Raw genomic sequence first — 19,221 nt, forward strand, 5'->3', positions numbered from 1 at the left:
AGGAATTTTTAAAGGACTCTTCAATGGAGAAAGTACTTCATGTGGAGTATGGTTTTTCACTGTGGGTTATTTTGGATTTTTCAGCTCACACAGCAAGAAATCTACCCGAAAAAATCTATTATTGTTACTTGAATACAGATGTAATACACACAATGGTGCAGAGTCGCTGGTGCGCCTAAAACCCAACCTCTGACTTGCTTAAAAATCATATGAAAAATGCGGAGTGTACTTTGTACTGATATTGATAAGTTTTTAGAATGCGTTGACTGTTAAGGTTACTCAACAGTACTGGTTTAACTGTAGTAATTTCAACTGAAGGAATTCCATAATGCAGTACAGTACTCGATTTAGGCCACAGCGCAGTTTCACTTTGCTTTTTAAAATTAATCCAAATTATTAAATAAGCCAAACAGTTTCCCTTATGATTTAAATGGTAATTTTCATCTTATCGTAATAAGATTAAAAAATTAATAATTTAAGTTAGAGACACCCGGGAATGATGTGTTCGTAGGATAACAGTTTTCGAAATTAATATAAAAAAACCTACAGCAAAAAAATATTGAAATGATTACTATTAATAGACATGGCATTCGGGCGATTAATTTTATAACAGTGTCGTGACTAGCATTGTTCCAAGCGATCTGCAAGATTTCCCATAAATTTTGTGAAGATGGGCAGACTTGACGGTCTAGAATCTAGATGATCCCATAAAAGCTCTATTGGGATGGAATAGAACATTTTGGTTAATTTGCAATACCTCTTCAATTTTTTTTTTTTTTTTTTTTTTGCTGCTAGACAGTCCTTGCCAGCTTAGCGCTATGCTTCGGATTATAATTTTTTTTCCACAAAGTTGAAGTCCGGTGGATATTGCGTTATGTTCAAGAATGTTTTTAGAGTCTTCATTTCTTAAATCCCATCCAATCCAGCAAAACAGAAGCAACCCAGATCATGATGGAATCACAACCGTAAGCAATAAACGATGTGACATTATTTTTATTATTTTTTTCTTCCAGTCGATCGGCTCCCATAAATTCTATGCTTGGATCTAAAAATTTTAAATTTGGATTCATTCATTCACAATAGTGGTGTTCAACCTACAGCCTGCATCCGACCCGCGAATAATTTTATAGGGTCCGCGCAGAAATTGAACTAAAACAGCATTTTAATTCGAACGCTAAAATAAGTGGAAATAAACGAATTTAAAACACTGTGGAGCTCGATGCGGCAAATATGTTGAAGTTACGAAGCCACGTGTTGGTGTGGTGAATTCTGCTTCTTTAATCTAGGTTTTGTATCAAATATGCGCATGTCCGACCAGAAGCGTGTGTATATATACGAGGTGCTATCAAAATGTTCCGGTACTCCAATTATGGTGCCCCTTCTGCTTGACCTTGGCGGCTGCGCAAAAGTGTATGTGCAGTACGTTTCATTAAAAATGTAACACTAATTTTTCTCGAATCACTCAGTGCGGCCCGCGAAACAAATCTAACTCTGAATCTTTTCTCAATCCTTTTCCCTGTACAGGGAAAAGGATGGAGAAAAGATTCAGAGTTAGATTAATTTCATAATATGTTTTTCCACTCTTCAATACGCACATCTTAAATTGTGACAGTTACTTGGACATAATTCAACCAAAGGAAAGGACCTTGCCTCTCGACCATGACAAATACCTAGACTTGACTAAGACACTGAGGGGACTTGGTCTCCCAACTGTGACCTACAAATCTTCAGTGGTGACAGTTACTTGGACATGACTTAACCACAGAAAAGGATCTTGCCTCTTGACCATGATTTGTGTGCCAAGTGGCGATCAATACCAGACTCTCTTGTCTGGTATCTTTTGACTCCCATTCCCTTCCCTTCCCCCACTCGCCGTGTGTAGTTCACGCTACCGAATTATTTTGAGGACTTCTTCCTCTACGTGTCAGTATTTCTTGACTTTCATATTCCCCAATTATCTGTTATAATTATTATTATTAATTATTTTTTTTATACAGGTCCTGTCACTGAATGCTCAGCCAATTACATAGGACCTGCCAGAGAATTATGGGCAGCCTGGCTTACCTCCTTGAGGTGTGTACGAGCAACGTGGGGTACCATTAGGGGTCCTGGAGTCAAAAGCCAGACCACAACAACAGAACCCAACTTAATACTTCTCATATACAACACACAATACTTTTGTCTAGCTTTTACGGAGTAATATACTTCACAAGAGTACTTATGGCGCAGTTGTGGGGAAACCACCGGCGCCCCTTCCCCAAACACCATGTACACTATGTCCAACGTTGATGGATTTTAGCCTTAGCCAACAATTTCTTTTGATTTTCCGATTTTAATAACGGTTTTTAGACCCCTATATGACCATGAGTCCTGCTTATTTCAGATGAATTTCTACGGATGTAGGCACGGCGGTTTCCCTGTTCCTATACTCAGTTCAGATTTCAGGTGCAGCATGTTGTCGATTGCATTTAGAAATGTATTATGGTCTTATCTTATGCTTCCGTTGTACCGTGCGGTCGTCCTGTTCGTGGTTGTCCTTTAAACTGCCAGTCTCCTTGAACCCTCGAATGGTAGTTTGAATTCTTTTTTTTAAAGGAAACACCTGGTTTTTGGCAATACTTCTTATGAAATAACTTTCTTTATACAGCGTTATAATAGCACTTCTTTTTTCAAACACTAATTTCCTTATTTCATGCCATGTTTATCACAAAACACGTAAAACTTATACCAAACACTCTTTCTGAATGACGAGTGTTCGATTTTATAAGTTACAACTCTTAATCTTCAAATTATATTATTGCAAAACACTCTAGAATCATTTACAACGTTCTAACACATTTAGGAATATTTGCCGATATTCTAAGAATTTCTTAAATATTATTTCGTTTTTTTATACATAATAAAAATTGGTAAGCAAGTTGGTCCTACTGTCAGAAAAACTTTTAAAATTAAGAAAAATTAAACGTGGTTCCAAACTTTTAGGCGGCAGTGTATGTCTGATATATATATATATATATATATATATATATTTATTTATTTATTATATACATAAACTGTGGGTATACTGTGCAAACAATAATAATAACGAAAGCAAATGAATGGAAATTAGTTTTATTACAAAACAGTAAAATCTGGTGATTTAATATTGGAAATGGAAATAAAAAGGCACTTAAGAGAATAATGAAAAGAACAGGCACCTACCTTGATAAGGTGGGCCTGGACTTTGCATGTTGGGTCTGAAATGTGGTGAAGTAGACGATGGGTAGGCCACGTCTGGATTTCCACCGTGCTCTGGGCTTGAGGCTATAAGGAAATGGAGAACAGTGTGAGAGAGTACACACCAGTGCTAATGGCATCTGAACGTGGGGTAGCCAAGAGGCAACTCTATTCTACCAGTGTTGCGGGGGCTGACCAAAAATAACCTCCTGGCGTGTTGGCGAGAGCCAGCCAGGCCAAGTATTGATTTGGTCTGGGCAAGCTGGAAAGGGCGACAGGAAATAAGCTCAGCTGAAGCCTTTCACTTGTTCCTCCGCCATCACGTGCTGGATGCCCGCTGGGCAAACGGGAGTTCGCGGAAGCCCATGGAAAATGTAGCTGCCAGCACCAGGCTTAACTACATACATAGCACGCCGACGAAACGACCACCTAATGCACATCCACATCTCTAGCGACGTTTACCTGACAACCTGCAATCCCAGATTAAAGTTAACATGAGTATCCGCTGGCAATAAGAGCTCAGCTGGCATCTGTAGCGATTCCAAAGAGGCATAATCATCATCTTTTGATAAGTATGCACATATTTATATTAACACTAATAAGAAGAAAATATGAAAAAGAGCCCTGTTAAATTGTAAACATCGGTACATTAAATGAGGTGAGAAACAGGCTATAAGCCTGTTTCTCACCTCATTTAATGTAATAAACAGAAATATGATGGTTACCTGTAAACTTGATGGAATAATGAAAATATAAACTTTTATGAGAACAGAAAAACCTTTTATTTTCATTATTCATTTTTTAAAAGAAAAATCAGTATATAGCACACAGCACATAAATACAGTATACAACACATAAAATAAAGCAACAATACACCGTTTTAACTACATAGCCACTTTTTTTATTATTATCAATTCGAGAAGACAGCTCCGTAGCCGTTCAGAATCGGGTACATGTACGAATATACATGTACGAATTTACTCGTATATTACTCAAATGTAAATAACGGTGTTGGTATTACATGGCGTGACAAAATAAAAATTTCTATTTTATTTTTATTTCTTGCAGTTTACGTATGATTTTTATATGCAAGATTTGATTATTGAGATGTATAACTTCATATATCTTAATCATGTATACAATGAATATAAATGTGACAATTTTTTTATCATTCCCAATTTTACCAGAAATTTTTAAAACATCAAATGTCAATGTAAATATACTATATCTGTGTTTATTATTGTTATTTATCTAGCATACGAAATAAAAGCACACCCCTGTTTATCACAGGACTTCATGGATGATATCAGAGTAGAAAATCACCTGAATAAAATTACTACCACAAGAACTACAACACTTTAATCAAAAATTAACATTTGAACGACTTTTTTTTTTTCTTTTTTTTGTGAACAAGATCGAAGAAAGTTTCTCAGGATCCTGAAAGAAAATATAGGGGGTTATCCGAGGATAATTTGTTCCAGAAAATTCCACTTAAAACGAATCCACTTAAAACGGGGACCAAATATTCGTAATGTGTATTATATACTTGTACGTAGTAAAAATTGGATTGAAAGAACTGAAAAATGAGACAATTATTTTATTAGACATTTTTATTACAATTTGTTGGACAATGTAAGGTTAAGCAAAGTTTATTGAATATTTTTCAGTTTTTCGAATGAAGAATGAATCCAGAGTTGGTTCTTTTTTTTTTTTTTTTTGCTGTATTTTTTCAGATAAAATTGTGTCGTAGCATTTAGTTAACTTCGCGCTTAACTTTTGCTGCACGATCATGAAGAGGGTCGTTCTTACAAAAATATTCAAGTGCTTGGTCAATTTTCTCAAGGGCTTCCTTTAATTCTTTAATTTTCAAATCCTCGTAACTGCGGGGCCTTTAAAACATATTCCTATTCTTTATTTTAGCTCGAGCAAAAGAACCATACCATGTGGTACAATAAAGGCATGCATATTTTAATCAAATATTTATTAATTTATTTATTTTAAAAAGCATTTTACTTGTACTAATACATTAAATTTTTAACGATAACATAAAACGATTTTTTATTCTATAACGATTCATATTTGAAGTTACATTCCCGGTACAAAAACTATTATATTATGGTCACCAAGAAAATTACTTCCAACTACCCATGTGTCTGTAAATTGAGCGTGTGTTCTCTGGTTCATTTGCGTGCTTTGCTGGACGTCAAATCCGAGTTTTCGAGAGAAAAACCTTGCTATCTACGCCTGAGACAGACTAACTCAACCGTGAAGTGAAAAAAACCCATAAAAGTTCCTGGCGCTATCGACGGAATTCGAACCTGGGCCTTTTCTACCCGGTGCGGAGTGTAAAAGTGTTATCGTGTTACCCATGCAGACGCATTTCCGATACAGACTGAAACCACTTTTTTTTTTTCTTTTTCTTTTTTTTTTTTTTTTTTTCCCAATCAAGATTTTCCAAAGCAGGCTTAACTTTGAAAAACTTTATTCTGATAACACAATAGTCACAAATAGGGTCGGCCTGAACAAGCGAGATACGAGAAATTTCTTGGTATCTCGCCTCCTTTGGGCCCCAAGAGAACTTAGAGATATTTAGAGCAAATAAAACTAAAATATAAACAAATAAATATCAATTAAAAATTATTCTAAATATTTCATTCATACACCTAAGTGGTGAATTTATTATTTTGTTGTTTGTGACCTCAATATTCGTGCTCTGCAAGGAACGTTGTATGGCATAGCATGTATAGTTTTAGGGTCAGGCGCCACCTGTGATTTCCCACTTTTTTTTTTTTTTTTTTTTTATGTAAACCCCAAACACGAGAGGTATTAGAACCTATAGTACATACTTCGTACCGTGCTTGGGTTGGAGGCTGAGAAGACGAAAGAAGATATTTGTTGACATTGGACTTGAACTTCTGTAGACTGTAATTTTCAGGAAATACGCATGAAGGAAGGTTGTTCCAGAAAACGGCAGTTGAATGAATAAACGAGGAAGCTGAAAAGTTGGTTCTGTGAGTTTTAAGTTGGACAGTAAATGGATGTTGGCTGGTGGCGGCACGTGTTCGGACTGTTTTGAAAGAAAGAAAGAGAGAGAGAGAGAGAGAGAGAGAGAGAGAGAGAGAGAGAGAGAGAGAGAGAGAGAGAGAGAGAGCGGGAATTATAGAAGCCAATTCAGAAGAACAGTGCCCATGGAAGTATCTGTAGAAGAGGCATGCAGCAGAAACAGTACGTTTATGAGACATCTGCGCCATACGTACGCTGTGAAGAAATACAGTACTACTGTAAATGCCAGAAAAGTGTTGTGTGTTGTATATGCCATATTGCGTTAGGTTCTGTTGTGTGTGTCCTTGCATTTGGCCGCAGGGCCCCCCTGGTGGGACTCCACGTTGCTCGCACACACCACTAGGAGGTAGCTTAGCCAGGCTGCCCACTATTCTGTGGCTTGTCTCCGCCAGAGTCGCCAGAGCTTCCTGGACGGAGAAAAAAAAGAAGGCAGAGTCGGGGAAATACAGAGTGTACGCAAGAAAGGAGGGTATAGCTAAAAATATGGAGGATGTAGGCGAAGGCATCCTCAAGGTTATCAATGGAGCAATAAGGGCCATCACGTGAAGGCGGAACCTGGGGAGGAGGATAAATAAGACACAGCAACAGAGCTGCTTGTAAGTTGCCACTGACGAATCACGTGGCCCGTAGGCAAGTTGATCCTATCCAGGTTAAGATCGGTTGGCCAGTTAGGTAAGGATCAGATGTTTAGGGTGTACCTATTTTGCATTGGCAATAGGGGGCTCCGTCTTGTGAAGAGCGCTTGTGCAAACTTGGTAAACTCATAGTAGTAGTTTTCTTCTTGATGAATAAGTGTTCATTTCCTTAAGGGTTATCTTGTATACAAGTATAACTGGCTGCTGCAGAGGTCCTCATAGTGTTTACAGGTATATATTAGATGGTTCCAGTGTTCTATTTCACCAAATGCACAATAGGGGTTGTCAATGATTCCCTTGGATATTAGTTTGTGGTTTATTGATCCGTGTCCGGTAATGAAGTAGGTGGTATAAAGACCAGGAGAGAACCAATTTGGAGACTTAGGAAATACGGCATTCACATAAGGTATAAATTTCTTAGTGATTGGGCCCTTGTCGGTAGCAGTCCATCTGTCCTGCCAAGTCTAAAGTAGGATGGCAATTTGTTTCTTTTCCTGCCTGATTTCATTCAGGTTACTAATAGATTGTCCAAGGATTGTTGCTGGTATGCCTCTGGATAGACAGTAGTGGAGGCCCCTTCGAATAACCTCCATATCGAGCGGAAGGACGCCCAATACAGTACTTACAATGGAAATAGGGTTATTTGCCAACGTTTATTTACTGAAGGGTCAGTCATATCCTCGCAGTTCAGCACGACTGAAACTTAACGTAGCGATGTGATTGTATTGTAAGTGCATTACCTTTTTTATGAAAAAAAGTGGAGTTCGAAACAATGTACCTAAAACTAAATGCCCCTGAGTTTAGTGAATATAACTATTGAAGGCGAATTGTTTAACATACAGTAATTTGCAAATATATTAATAACTAATACACATTACTTTACAATGTTTACTTGTAAAATTATTAAAAGAATGCCTATAGGTAAAGCGATCTGTCCCTCTATCCTGCATTTCAAATACTGTATTTATTATTACTGACGGAATATTTAATAAAATTAAAAACATAAATATCGTATCCGAATTGTCATATGCCGATCCAGATTCTGCTATCATATTAACGAACGCTATTAAAATTAATCATGTATTAATAATAATATAAATACAGAATTAAAGCGTAAAATTTTATTTTCCTTAGATGACTGACCAACGCAAAGAAATTAGAAACGATAAAGATGAAAAGAGCTAAACCAGGCCGTGACAAAATGGAAAGTAAAAGGAAAAAAATATTAGAAATGGTTGCTGAAACAGCAAAGTAAACCACGCTTACTTATTTATTTTTTTCGTATGATGTGATCAATACACGAAGGAACCAGTTTTTTCTTGCTTCCTTCATGTATCGTGGCCGGGATATCCAACCAACCGGTTGGTTCGGCACCATCGTGATATCCAGCCCAAGGCGGGAATCGAACCCGCGACCTTTGGGTTGCTAGGCAGGCACTTTACCTACCCGGCTAGCCCGGTCGGCACCACGCTTACTGATTTGTTATGAAAAAAAAAAAAAAAAAAAAATCTAAAATATTTATAGATAACTGTACTTCTATTCCCTGGGAATAGAAGTAACTGGGAAAAGAAAAAGTAACTAAAACAAAAGAAACCAATAAGACATATTCAAAATAATGAACCATAATAAAACTTTATTAATGTAATAAGAATGAAAGTAAGAAATAAATGAGAAAGAATACAATGAATACAAAGAAAATACCGAAATTAATATAATAACATAAGAAAAGATTCAGAGGAAAGCCAAAAAAAAAATATATATATATATTATTTTTACAATAATAGAAAGGCGCCTCCGTAGCCAGGTGGGAAGGAGCAGCAGTGCATAGCACACGCTTCTTGATTAGACCGGGGTTCGAGCCCGTCACCACCAAATACGGAGGATGCGGAAAGGTCAGGGAATGACCACCGCATATCCCGGAGCAATATGGCCTTAGTTGCTAATGCTCCTAAAAACCAAATAACATAACAATAACAGAAAGAACAATAAGAGAAAAATATGGTGGGGGGTAAAGAACAAAAGGGTAGTGTTGAAGCAACGTTCCTAAAATAATTTAGAAATTAAGCCAATTAAAAGAAATTTAGCGGCACCCCCCTCGATGGTACCCATTTCCGAATTATGTGAAATCACACTAAGGTGGAAACGTAAACTAACAACATTACATGACCAAAAAAAAAAAGTGAAAATTAATAAAATAAAATAGACTGACCATTACACCCCATCTCGACAGAGGACCACGAGGCCAATGATATTAAGACCACGGAATGATACTAAGATCAAACCACCGATGCAATAGATTTTCTATTGCTATTTCTATTACTTTTTCTATTATTTTTCTTATTCATTTTAATGAATAAGAAAAATAATAGAAATAGGATCAGTATTAGGACCACTGTTGTTTTTAATTTTCATAAACGACATTGATGAAGGGATAGAGGGCGTGATGTCTAAATTTGCAGATGATGTTAAAATTGGAAGAGTAGTTAATGATCACTGTCAAGCTGAGCTTCTTCAGAGAGACCTAGATAGACTTCAGGAATGGTCAGAAAAATGGCAGCTGTGCTTTAATCCAACAAAGTGTAAGGTATTACACCTGGGAAACAGTAATCCCAAAAAAACTTATTTACTTGGTGGAGTTCAACTAAACCCAGTACTGGAGGAAAGGGACTTGGGTGTTACGATACGGTCAGACATGAAATTCTCTGAGCATTGTAAACAGGTTGCAAGGAAGGCCCATGGTGTCCTATCGATGATCTATCGAACTTTTGCAAGTAGAGATAGGGACGTGATAATCCCATTATATAAGGCTTATGTTAGACCACACTTGGAATACTGTGTTCAAGTATGGAGACCGCACCTGAAGAAAGACATCGAGCTTCTTGAAAGGGTGCAAAGAAGGGTAACTCGCCTGGTGAGATCGGCAAAAGGGCGTCCTTATGAAGAAAGACTTCGAATATGTGGGTTGCAGAGTTTGGAAACTAGACACCTTAGAGGAGATTTGATTGAGGTGTTTAAGGCTCTGAGAGGCATCAGTAAAATGAATGAGGACGAAATTTTCAAGATTATAAATGATGCTAGAACTAGGGGACATAAATTCAAGTTACGGGGGGAAATGTTTAGATTGGACTGCAGGAAGTTCTATTTTAGCCAGCGAGTTATAAATTACTGGAATAAGTTGCCTTCATGGGTGGTAGAGGCCGACAGTTTGGGGAAATTCAAAGGTCATCTGGATAGTACTTTCGGGTAAGGGAAGCGCATAGGATGATAGGTTTAATTTCCTTTTTATTTATTTTTTATTTTATTATTATTTTTTTATTTATTAATTATTATTATTTAGTTATTTATTTATTTATTTTTTTGTTTTTATCATTGTTTTGTTCGGATTTTTTTTTTTTTTTTTTTTTTGGCTGGTGCAGCATAAGCCATAGGCTTTCTTGCACCATGCGGCCGTTACTAATACTAATACTAATACTAATGTATAATTTTTATTTCTCTATTTATTTTTTGGATTTGATCATATATATAAAGAACAATGAAATTAAAATTAACAGTAAAACTAATGACACTTATGCGGTGTTAAATAAGTTTATCGCACCAAATCCTAATTCATCAAAAACTGAAAAATTAATGTTTTTATCATTCCACATTGTACAACCAAACTAAAGAAATTTAAAAGAAAAAAATGTTTTTTCGTTTTAATGAAATTAAATCGTATTTTCAACATATGCCCAATAATGATAAAATATGGCTATCGTGTTCTGTTAATATAAACAAAATACTTTGTAGTCACGAATTTTGTGACTGGTTTCGATTACTTTAAGTAATTTACGATAGAGTAAAGGATCACAAAAATTATATGGACATAAAAACTGCGCCGATTCTTATTTTCGGGCCAAAAAAACATAATAAAAAGAAGATTTCATTAATAAAGATTTAAAAGACCTGAAACGAGATGAAACAAGGTAAAATAAATTAATGCTATTAAGACCGATAGATATAATTTACTTTATTGCGAAACAAGGAATAAGTTATACGGGAGAGAATGAAGTCTTCTAAACGATACCGAAATAAGGAATAAAGGAATTTTTTAGTTTTACTTATAGCTAAATACAACGAGTTACAATTTATCTAGAAAGAAATAACTGAAAAATCCTGAGAGTAAAAGCAGAGGTACATTGGCAACCTTTCTGAGTAAAAATACTATTAATAAAATAATGCTAATTATTTGAAAGGAAATACAAAATCATACTGCAGAAGGAAAAAAGGCTGGTATTTTTAGTGTACAAGTAGATAGTACAATGATATTAGTGTAATGGAGCAGTGCTCAATTACAATGAGATAGTAAATAGCGAAAAAAGGTACAAGAAAGACTACTATTTTCAATATAGAAACATCACAGGTGCAGCAAAAAAAATATTTAAAAAATGTCTTAAAAGAAGATGACCTTCGTTAAAAAAATATAATTGGCTGTGCTGCAAATATGCCCCCAATTTATGTCTGTCCTTCAAGCTCATATAAAGGAAATGTCATCATATGCCATATAATATACACTGAGTGATCACTGAATTATGACCACCCCCCTATGAAAACTGAATGTGACCCGTTGACCACGTGAGGTACGAGAGTGCGCAGTTAGTCGACCTACGTAGCATAGATAAGATGTCAGTGGTTCAGTAGGTAGTACCATTCCGAGCGTGATGGGTAAAAGGTAGTATTTATCGGACTTTGATAAAGGACAGATTGTGGGAGCTCGACGATCTGGTGCCTCGATTTCCCAAACGGCTGAACTGGTGGGGTGTTCGAGAGCCGCCGTTGTTAACGTGTACCAGGACTGGCGTCAAAATGGTCAAACAAGAATCCGACGGCAAAACTGCAAAGGTCAGCGAAAGGTTGATGTTAGAGGTGAGCACTGGGTCCGACGATTCGTACAAGCGAACAGACGCAGCGCTGTTGAATATTTAACTACCCAATACAACGTGGGCTAACCCGGAACAATATCTGGCATGACCATGCGTCGCATGCTCGCTGTTGTTGTTTGGTTTTTAGGAGCATTAGCAACTAAGGCCATATTGCTCCAGGATATGCGGTGGTCATTCCTTAACCTTTCCGCATCCTCAGTATTTGGTGGTGACGGGCTCGAACCCTGGTCTAATCAAGAAGCGTGTGCTACGCACTGCTGCTCCTTCCCACCTGGCTACGGAGGCGCCGCGCATGCTCGCACGTATGGGTATACCAGCAGACGACCCCTACGGCATCCCCTCCTAACCAAGGTTCATCGGAGTAAAATACTCGCCTGGTGCAAAGAGCATTCAAGTTGGGCGTTAGAAGAATGGAAGAAGGTGTGCTGGTCAGATGAGTCACGTTATTTACTCCACGCCGTGGATGGTCGTGCACGGATTTGGCGTCAACAACATGAGGCTCTTCATCCATCATGCATGGTATGAAAAGTGCCGGCCGGTGGAAGCGGTTATATGGTGTGGGATATGTTTCACTGGCACGAACTTGAACTCCTGGTGCATGTAGAACAACGTATCACTGGTCTCCGCTATTGTCAACTGCTTGCTGACTGCGTACATCTCGCTATGTTACACTTTTTCTCGAATGGCGATGGTGTCTTCCAAGATGACAATGCGCCGAGCCATCGGGCACTTCATGTGCAGGTATGGTTTGAGGAATACAGTTCTGACTTTCAGCATATTGATTGGCCTCCGAACTCCACCGATATCAATCCCACAGAGCACTTGTGGGACACTATGGAAAGGCAAATCAGGCGTCTGGATACACTAGTCACCTCCATACCTGCATTTACGAAGTATTAGGTAGGTGGATATAATTCAATGATCACTCAGTGTATATACAAATGGTGTTATGCACATATTTTATACATAGTACACAATCATGTGTAAAAATAAAATTATATTAATGATCAATTAATAGCTTTTTACTGAATGCAGTAAAAGATTTTATATTTGGGAAAAATGCAGTAAAACAAGTAAAGTGAAAAAAAAAAAGACTAAAGATTCGTGAGACAAGATATAGTGGAGCAAAAGTAATGCAATATCTATTTTATCGGTCAAAATCAAAAAAATGAGATTTATTGCACAGTTTTGGAAGCATTACAAGAAATACCGATTTTGATGAAAAAACATGCTCGTAAACGTCTTCGTTTTTACAAATATTGTGAAAATATGAAACTGTTTTGCTTTTCTTTATTACAATTATTTTAAAACTTACCACCAGCATCTCATTATTTAAAGACGCAAAGCATAGATGTCATGCAAGCTTATCATATTGTAATTACCTCGAAAAATCAAATAAAAAATATGTTCAATAATTTTGAAAAAGTGAGAGAACGAAAATGAATTTTTTAAATATCTAAGGGATCTTGAATAACTTAAATGAAATTGGAATTGACTACTGCCCTGCTGTTACACCCAGAAGAGAGAGAGAGAGAGAGAGAGAGAGAGAGAGAGAGAGAGAGAGAGAAGAATGCCTGGGGGACGTCACTCAGGATTACCTATAATAGATCATTATAAAGTAGAAATTTAGAAAACTTTAATTAATAATCCAGTGACAATCAATGAGTCAAGATTTAAAACAAATAAAAAAATGAGGATTTTTTTCTTCCTCGATCTTTCTTCCTTGCTCTGAACATCAGATGTGTGTTCAGAGCATATAATATATTGAACACGTATATCTTCTATGATTGTTTGAGGACGGTACTGAAATCAGAGAAACCATTTCTCTCTATAAATTAATAAAATAAAATTCTTTATTTAAAAAAATTCCCATTACAGAAAACTAGGTGAATCTAGCAGTCCTACTGGGATATGAAATAAAATCCTCATGAGTAGCACAGTTGGTATAATCACCGTCTCCGCACACTGGGTGGAAATAACTTGAGGCTGAATCCCGTGGACGCGCAAACTTTTTATGGACCTTATTCATGACGTGGCTGAGTTAAAAATTAAATTTTCTGTTCATACTCCGGGACGACCAAACGGTTAGAGGAGTTCACAAGATAGACAGAATACAAGAAACTGTAACCCTCCTTTCTTGCGTACACTCTGTACTTCCCCGACTCTACCTTTTTTTTTTTTTTTTTTTTTGTCTCCGTCCAGGAAGCTCTGGCGACCCTGGCGGAGACAAGCCAGAGAATAATGGGCAGACTGGCTACCTCCTAGTGGTGTGTGCGGGCAACGTGGAGTCCCACTAGGGGCCCTGCGGCCAAATGCCAGGACACACAACAGAACCTAACGCAATATGTCATATACAACACACAACACTTTTCTGGCATTTACAGTAGTACTGTATTCCTTCACAGCGAACATATGGCGCAGATGTGGGAAACCACAGGTGGCGCCTGACCCTAATACTATGCACACTATGTACCATATTCAGCAGTCACGGGCTTGAACCCCAGTCACTCAAGGCACGTGTACTTATGCCCCCACGAGCCTGACCACTAGGCTACGCCGGCTCCTAGTCGGTCTCAGAAGGTGGATGCAGTACGATCCCTCCAACATCAGATAAGGGCACATTTACGATGGAGGCGGTGTTCTCGTGTAAGGCGGAATAATATCCAACGGCCGCACCCCTCTTCATGTTTTTGATAGGTGTACCGTATTGCGCAGAGGTACCCGCCGCTGCATATAGAGCTCAAGTGGTGGAGGAATATCTTGAAACTGAATATAGTATATCCAACGACTTCCGATCGCATTACACGCCAACAGCCAACTCCTCGGTCAGTTAGTGAGCTAAGATCTGTGCTGGTGGAAGAATGGGATTTTATAGACACCCGTATATCGAGCAATGTTCGCCGCTATTAGGCCTGTTTAGTCGTTGGAGGGGATCATTCGCCGTATTGATGTCATGTGACAATATTTTCGAGCATCTTGTATCGGCTTCTGTATGACCTTTTTGGTAATTTTATTCAGCCCCTATAAATGTCCCTTACACCTATCCGAAGTTTCTCGATGTGTCATCATTTGATCGTTAGTCTATCGTTCAAAACCACACCAAATTTTGTCCCGCGTCATCGAAAATGCACGAGTTACACCACGTTTTCTACGTGTTCTGTTAATTTTGTCGAGAAGTGTAATCAACATATTGAATTAAACTGAATTGTATTGAATTAAAGCTAAAACAACATGAATTAATCTATCTCTAATTACCGTACGAAGATCTCTCACTAAGGAGTTAGTATTACTTGCAGCGATAGCTACAATAGCTACAAGTATGTTGCCGGCATTTGAAGAGGGTTTGCGCTTATTGTCTCTGTATGCCGAGTCCCTAGACTGGGAGTGGGGAACCTTTTTACATTGGGAGGTCATATTTTACTTAACCAAGATACTATTAGGCCGTGTGCTGAGAATTTAATATATACAAAAAATTATATTTTGTAGGCATATTTACAATTTTAATTACAGCATGTTATTGTATATATTGTATATATGCATGTTATGTACAGCATATATTGTATGAGGAATTTAAACAAAAAAAAAATTAGTGAAGATTTGTATAGCAAAGATGACAACAAAACTAAAAATGGACGAACTTAGACAACAAACCATTTAATGACTTTCTTGTGACTGCTTAATGTCAGATAGTAGTCTGATATTTGGTTCCAACATCATTAAGCTTAGTTTTAATTGGTCCTCCAAGTGAATATCCGTCATCTGAGATCTTCGGCTCGTTTTAATTTGTGCCAGGTATGAAAATGTTGATTCACAACAGTGGCTTGTGCCAAAACAAGATAGTATTCGAAGAGCATGTGATGTAGACGTGGGTATTCAACAGAGTTTTTCCATATTTGAAGAGAATCCTTCTTTGTGTCAAATAGAGAATTCAGAATATTATCTTCTGAGAGCTCAATTAATTCCATCTGTAAGTCGTCATGTGCTTTGGAGACATCATTCAGGTGTGGTTAAAAAGCTAGATTCAGTGTGAGACCATGTTTCAGATGAGATCTAGTTTCAGTGTGAGATCATTCAATCGCCAAGGCAAATGAATAATAAATGTGTTCGCTTTGGCATATTGCATGCATGAAGCTGTTCTGTTATATTTACATTATATTACGGACTAATTCATGTTTTCGATTAGTTATGGTCCTCCTTGAAAGAGGTACTTGTTTGTACTTATTAACCTTAGCTGAACCTAAACATCCCACAACTTCAACAATACATTCTTTTATGATTTTATCTCTTACCTCTTCTTTCAAGTATATATGTTAATTTATATGTCACTCCAGTGATTTCAGTCCCTTGTCCTGACGTAGTTTTGAATACTTTTTGCTTCTGCTGCTGCTTTCCAGCTTTCATTTTATTAAATGAAAGCTGGAATTTGTTGTCCATATGAATCGCATAATGCTGATATGCATTGCATTTCTTCATTGTTGCCAATATGGCGTCGCGGAGCAAACACATAATTTTATCGTTCACCGCAACTACGTAATACTGCAATTTCTATTCTTCATCGCATACTCTCTTTTCTTCCTTTAATGCTCTTTTCTTATTTCTTCACATAATCGGGTTACCAGAAAATAATAAAAATGAAATACACAGATTAATTGAAGATTCAGTTCTAAAGGAAACAGGCAATGGAAACCGATGGCACTGGGAAGGATGATCGGAATATCCACTGATACTTGGCAGTCAGCGAGACGAGTCATTGCGGATAAGAAAGGCAATGTTGCCAAATGAAGTTCAGGTTCAAGTGGAAGTGATGCCATATTATCATCTATATGGGAAACAATATTCTGTAAAGGTTAGTGATTTAGAATAAATGCTTTATTTTGTATTTACTTTAGTATATAATTTATTACTATTTTCCTTAACTGGAAAAGGCAATGCATACATTTTATTTAACGCATACATTTTCTTTAACATGTTTAAATTCTTACCTCTTAACATGTTAAGAGGTAAGAATTTGACTGAATAAGCGTGGTAAGAACGTGCCTAAAAGAGAGAGCTATAGGCCTGACGTAGCCCAGTGGTCAGGAGCGAGAGTGCATAGCACGCGTTCCTTGAGTGGACCGGGGTTCAAGCCCGTGACTACTAAATACGATAAATATTTGTATTGACGATTTATTGTAAACTCTACTGACTTGGTTGTCGTGCCGGAGTATAAACAGAAAATTGATTTATGGAGAAAATGCTGGATTGGGTTCTGATTGTGCTTTTGGAAAGAAAATGGTATATTTCAATTTTTCACGATTCAATTGGATAACAAAGAAGGAGGCATATTTCAAGGCTGGGGTTGCCAGTTCGCCAATTACGGAGTTGACACTGACAGGCCTCTCGCAAACTACATAGTTATCAATATAAATAATTTTACCTCTTCAATTTGCTTTGTCCTCTATCGATCTGTCCAATATATTTATCCCTTTAATCTATATTTTGATAATATACGGCGTAAATGTAAACTAATTTATATGAAGAGAATAACGATATATAAAAAAGAGCATACATAAAATTTACCTTAAAAGTATTTTGAGTTTTGTGTAATGTCATGAAATAAAAGATGGATTTTGCATTTGAGAGAAACAGACAAAAGGCTGTTGGTACCCCACAAGGCTTGTGGTATTGGTACCCCGCAGGAGGAACCTGCGGCCTTAAGGCCGCAGGTTCCTCACCCCTGCTCTAGACGATAAGTCAAAATAAACATCGGATTAATTCAGTGCTTCAATGATGCGACTTGGAGAGTGTGGAGAATTTCAAGAGAGCTTGAAGCTCTCTTGAAATTTGAGAGCTTCTGTAGGGTTCAGAAGAGCACTGGCGATCTGGTTGGATCTACCGCCAGGTAGATACAACGAGATCTCCCGGATGTTGATAAAATAGAGAACGTTAGAGCAGTGATCTAGTCCCATTATGATTTTCTGATAATATGCTAAGTGCTGCACAGAAGTGTAGAGGAAGTTTATGCAGAATTGTGATTTGGAGGTGGTATAAGACAGGTGAGCCTAATTGTTAGTCCATGGTAGGACCAAGAATTTTGAACCGCAAAGATTCTTTGGAGTCTAGAATTCTGTACTTGAAGCATCAGACCAAAATTTCCTAACCATGTCCCAGAACAGAGTTGAAATCATAGAGGAGGAACCTTCTGATCGTCTCTTTATTGTGAAATCTACAGACGTCAAGTTTCATGCCCCAGAACACCTGCGACGCTTTTGGGCGCACTTGCTGGACCTGTTCTTTGCAGGTAAGATTTTCGTCCACTCCCAAGAATTTGACTGAATAAGCATGGTAAGAACGTACCTATAAGAGAGCCAATATAGAGAAAATGCTGAATTGGGTTATGATTGTGCTTTAGGAAAGAAAATTGTATTATTCAATTTTTCACGATTCAATTGGAGAACATGTTGAATTGTACACGTTGACAACAATGATATTAAGATCAGAAAATTGTTGAACGATTACTCAGTTTGCATCTGGCTGAAAAGTCTAAAATAACATTGTACGGTGCTTGCGAAGAAACTACGATTTTTCATGTTCTCGTGCACCACTGGTTGCGTTAAACGAAATATATTCTTTTCGACGTCTAGAATTTTTGTAACAAAGTTGCACTTTTGAGAAGGTCGATGTGAAGATTTTCCTCGAGTTCGCTCGTCATCCTCACTAAGGTTGCACTGCCGGCTTCATTTTGTAACTTAAACCACTCAGAATGTAATTAATTTTTTTTTTTTTTTTTTTTTTATAAAATCCCCAAACACGAGAGGCATTAGAACCTATACTTACTACGGTGCTTGGGTTAGAGGTTGAGAAGGCGAAAGAAGATATTTGTTGACATTATACTTGAACTTCTGTAGACTGAAATTTACAGGAAATGAGAATGAAGGAAGGTTGTTCCAGAAAACGGCAGTTAAATGAATAAACGAGGAAGATTAAAAGTTGGTTCTGTGAGTTTTAAGTTGTACAGTAAATGGATGTTGGCTGGTGGCGGTCCCTTTTTTTTTTTGTTTTTTTTTTTATGTGAACCCCAAACACGAGAGGTATTAGAACCTATAATACTTAGTACCGTGCTTGGGTTTGAGGTTAAGAAGATGAAACAAGATATTTGTTGACATTGGACTTGAACTTCTGTAGATTGTAATTTTCAGGAAGTACGTATGATGGAAGGTTGTTCCAGAAAACGGCAGTTGAATGAATAAATGAGGAAGATGAAAAGTTGGCTCTGTGGGTTTGAAGTTGGACAATAAATGGATGTTGGCTGGTGGCGGCACGTGTTCGGACTGTTTTGAAAGAGAGAGCAGGAATTATAGAAGCCAATTCAGAAGAACAGTGCCCATGGAAGTATCTGTAGAAGAGGC

The 19,221-nt window shown here is 37.4% G+C and overlaps 1 protein-coding gene across 10 annotated transcripts in view; it reads right to left on the minus strand.

Moving 5' to 3' along the window:
* The window catches only part of LOC150083163 (uncharacterized), a 1,214,634-nt gene that overhangs the window by 594,725 nt on the left and 600,688 nt on the right, over positions 1 to 19,221 (minus strand). For 9 of the 10 annotated variants that reach the window (XM_090377874.1, XM_090377875.1, XM_090377878.1 and 6 more), the window contains one exon: positions 3,202 to 3,303. In XM_090377874.1, coding sequence (XP_090234000.1) covers positions 3,202 to 3,229 — 28 coding nt within the window. In that variant the 5' untranslated portion in view covers positions 3,230 to 3,303. Of the gene's footprint in view, positions 1 to 3,201; positions 3,304 to 19,221 lie in introns of those variants that run through there. The other variant, XM_090377881.1, reaches the window with a different exon arrangement.

Source organism: Mastigoproctus giganteus, chromosome 7 (genome assembly GCF_048544385.1).
Source record: "Mastigoproctus giganteus isolate SK-2022 chromosome 7, ASM4854438v1, whole genome shotgun sequence".
Classification (NCBI taxonomy): Eukaryota; Metazoa; Arthropoda; class Arachnida; order Uropygi; family Thelyphonidae; genus Mastigoproctus; species Mastigoproctus giganteus.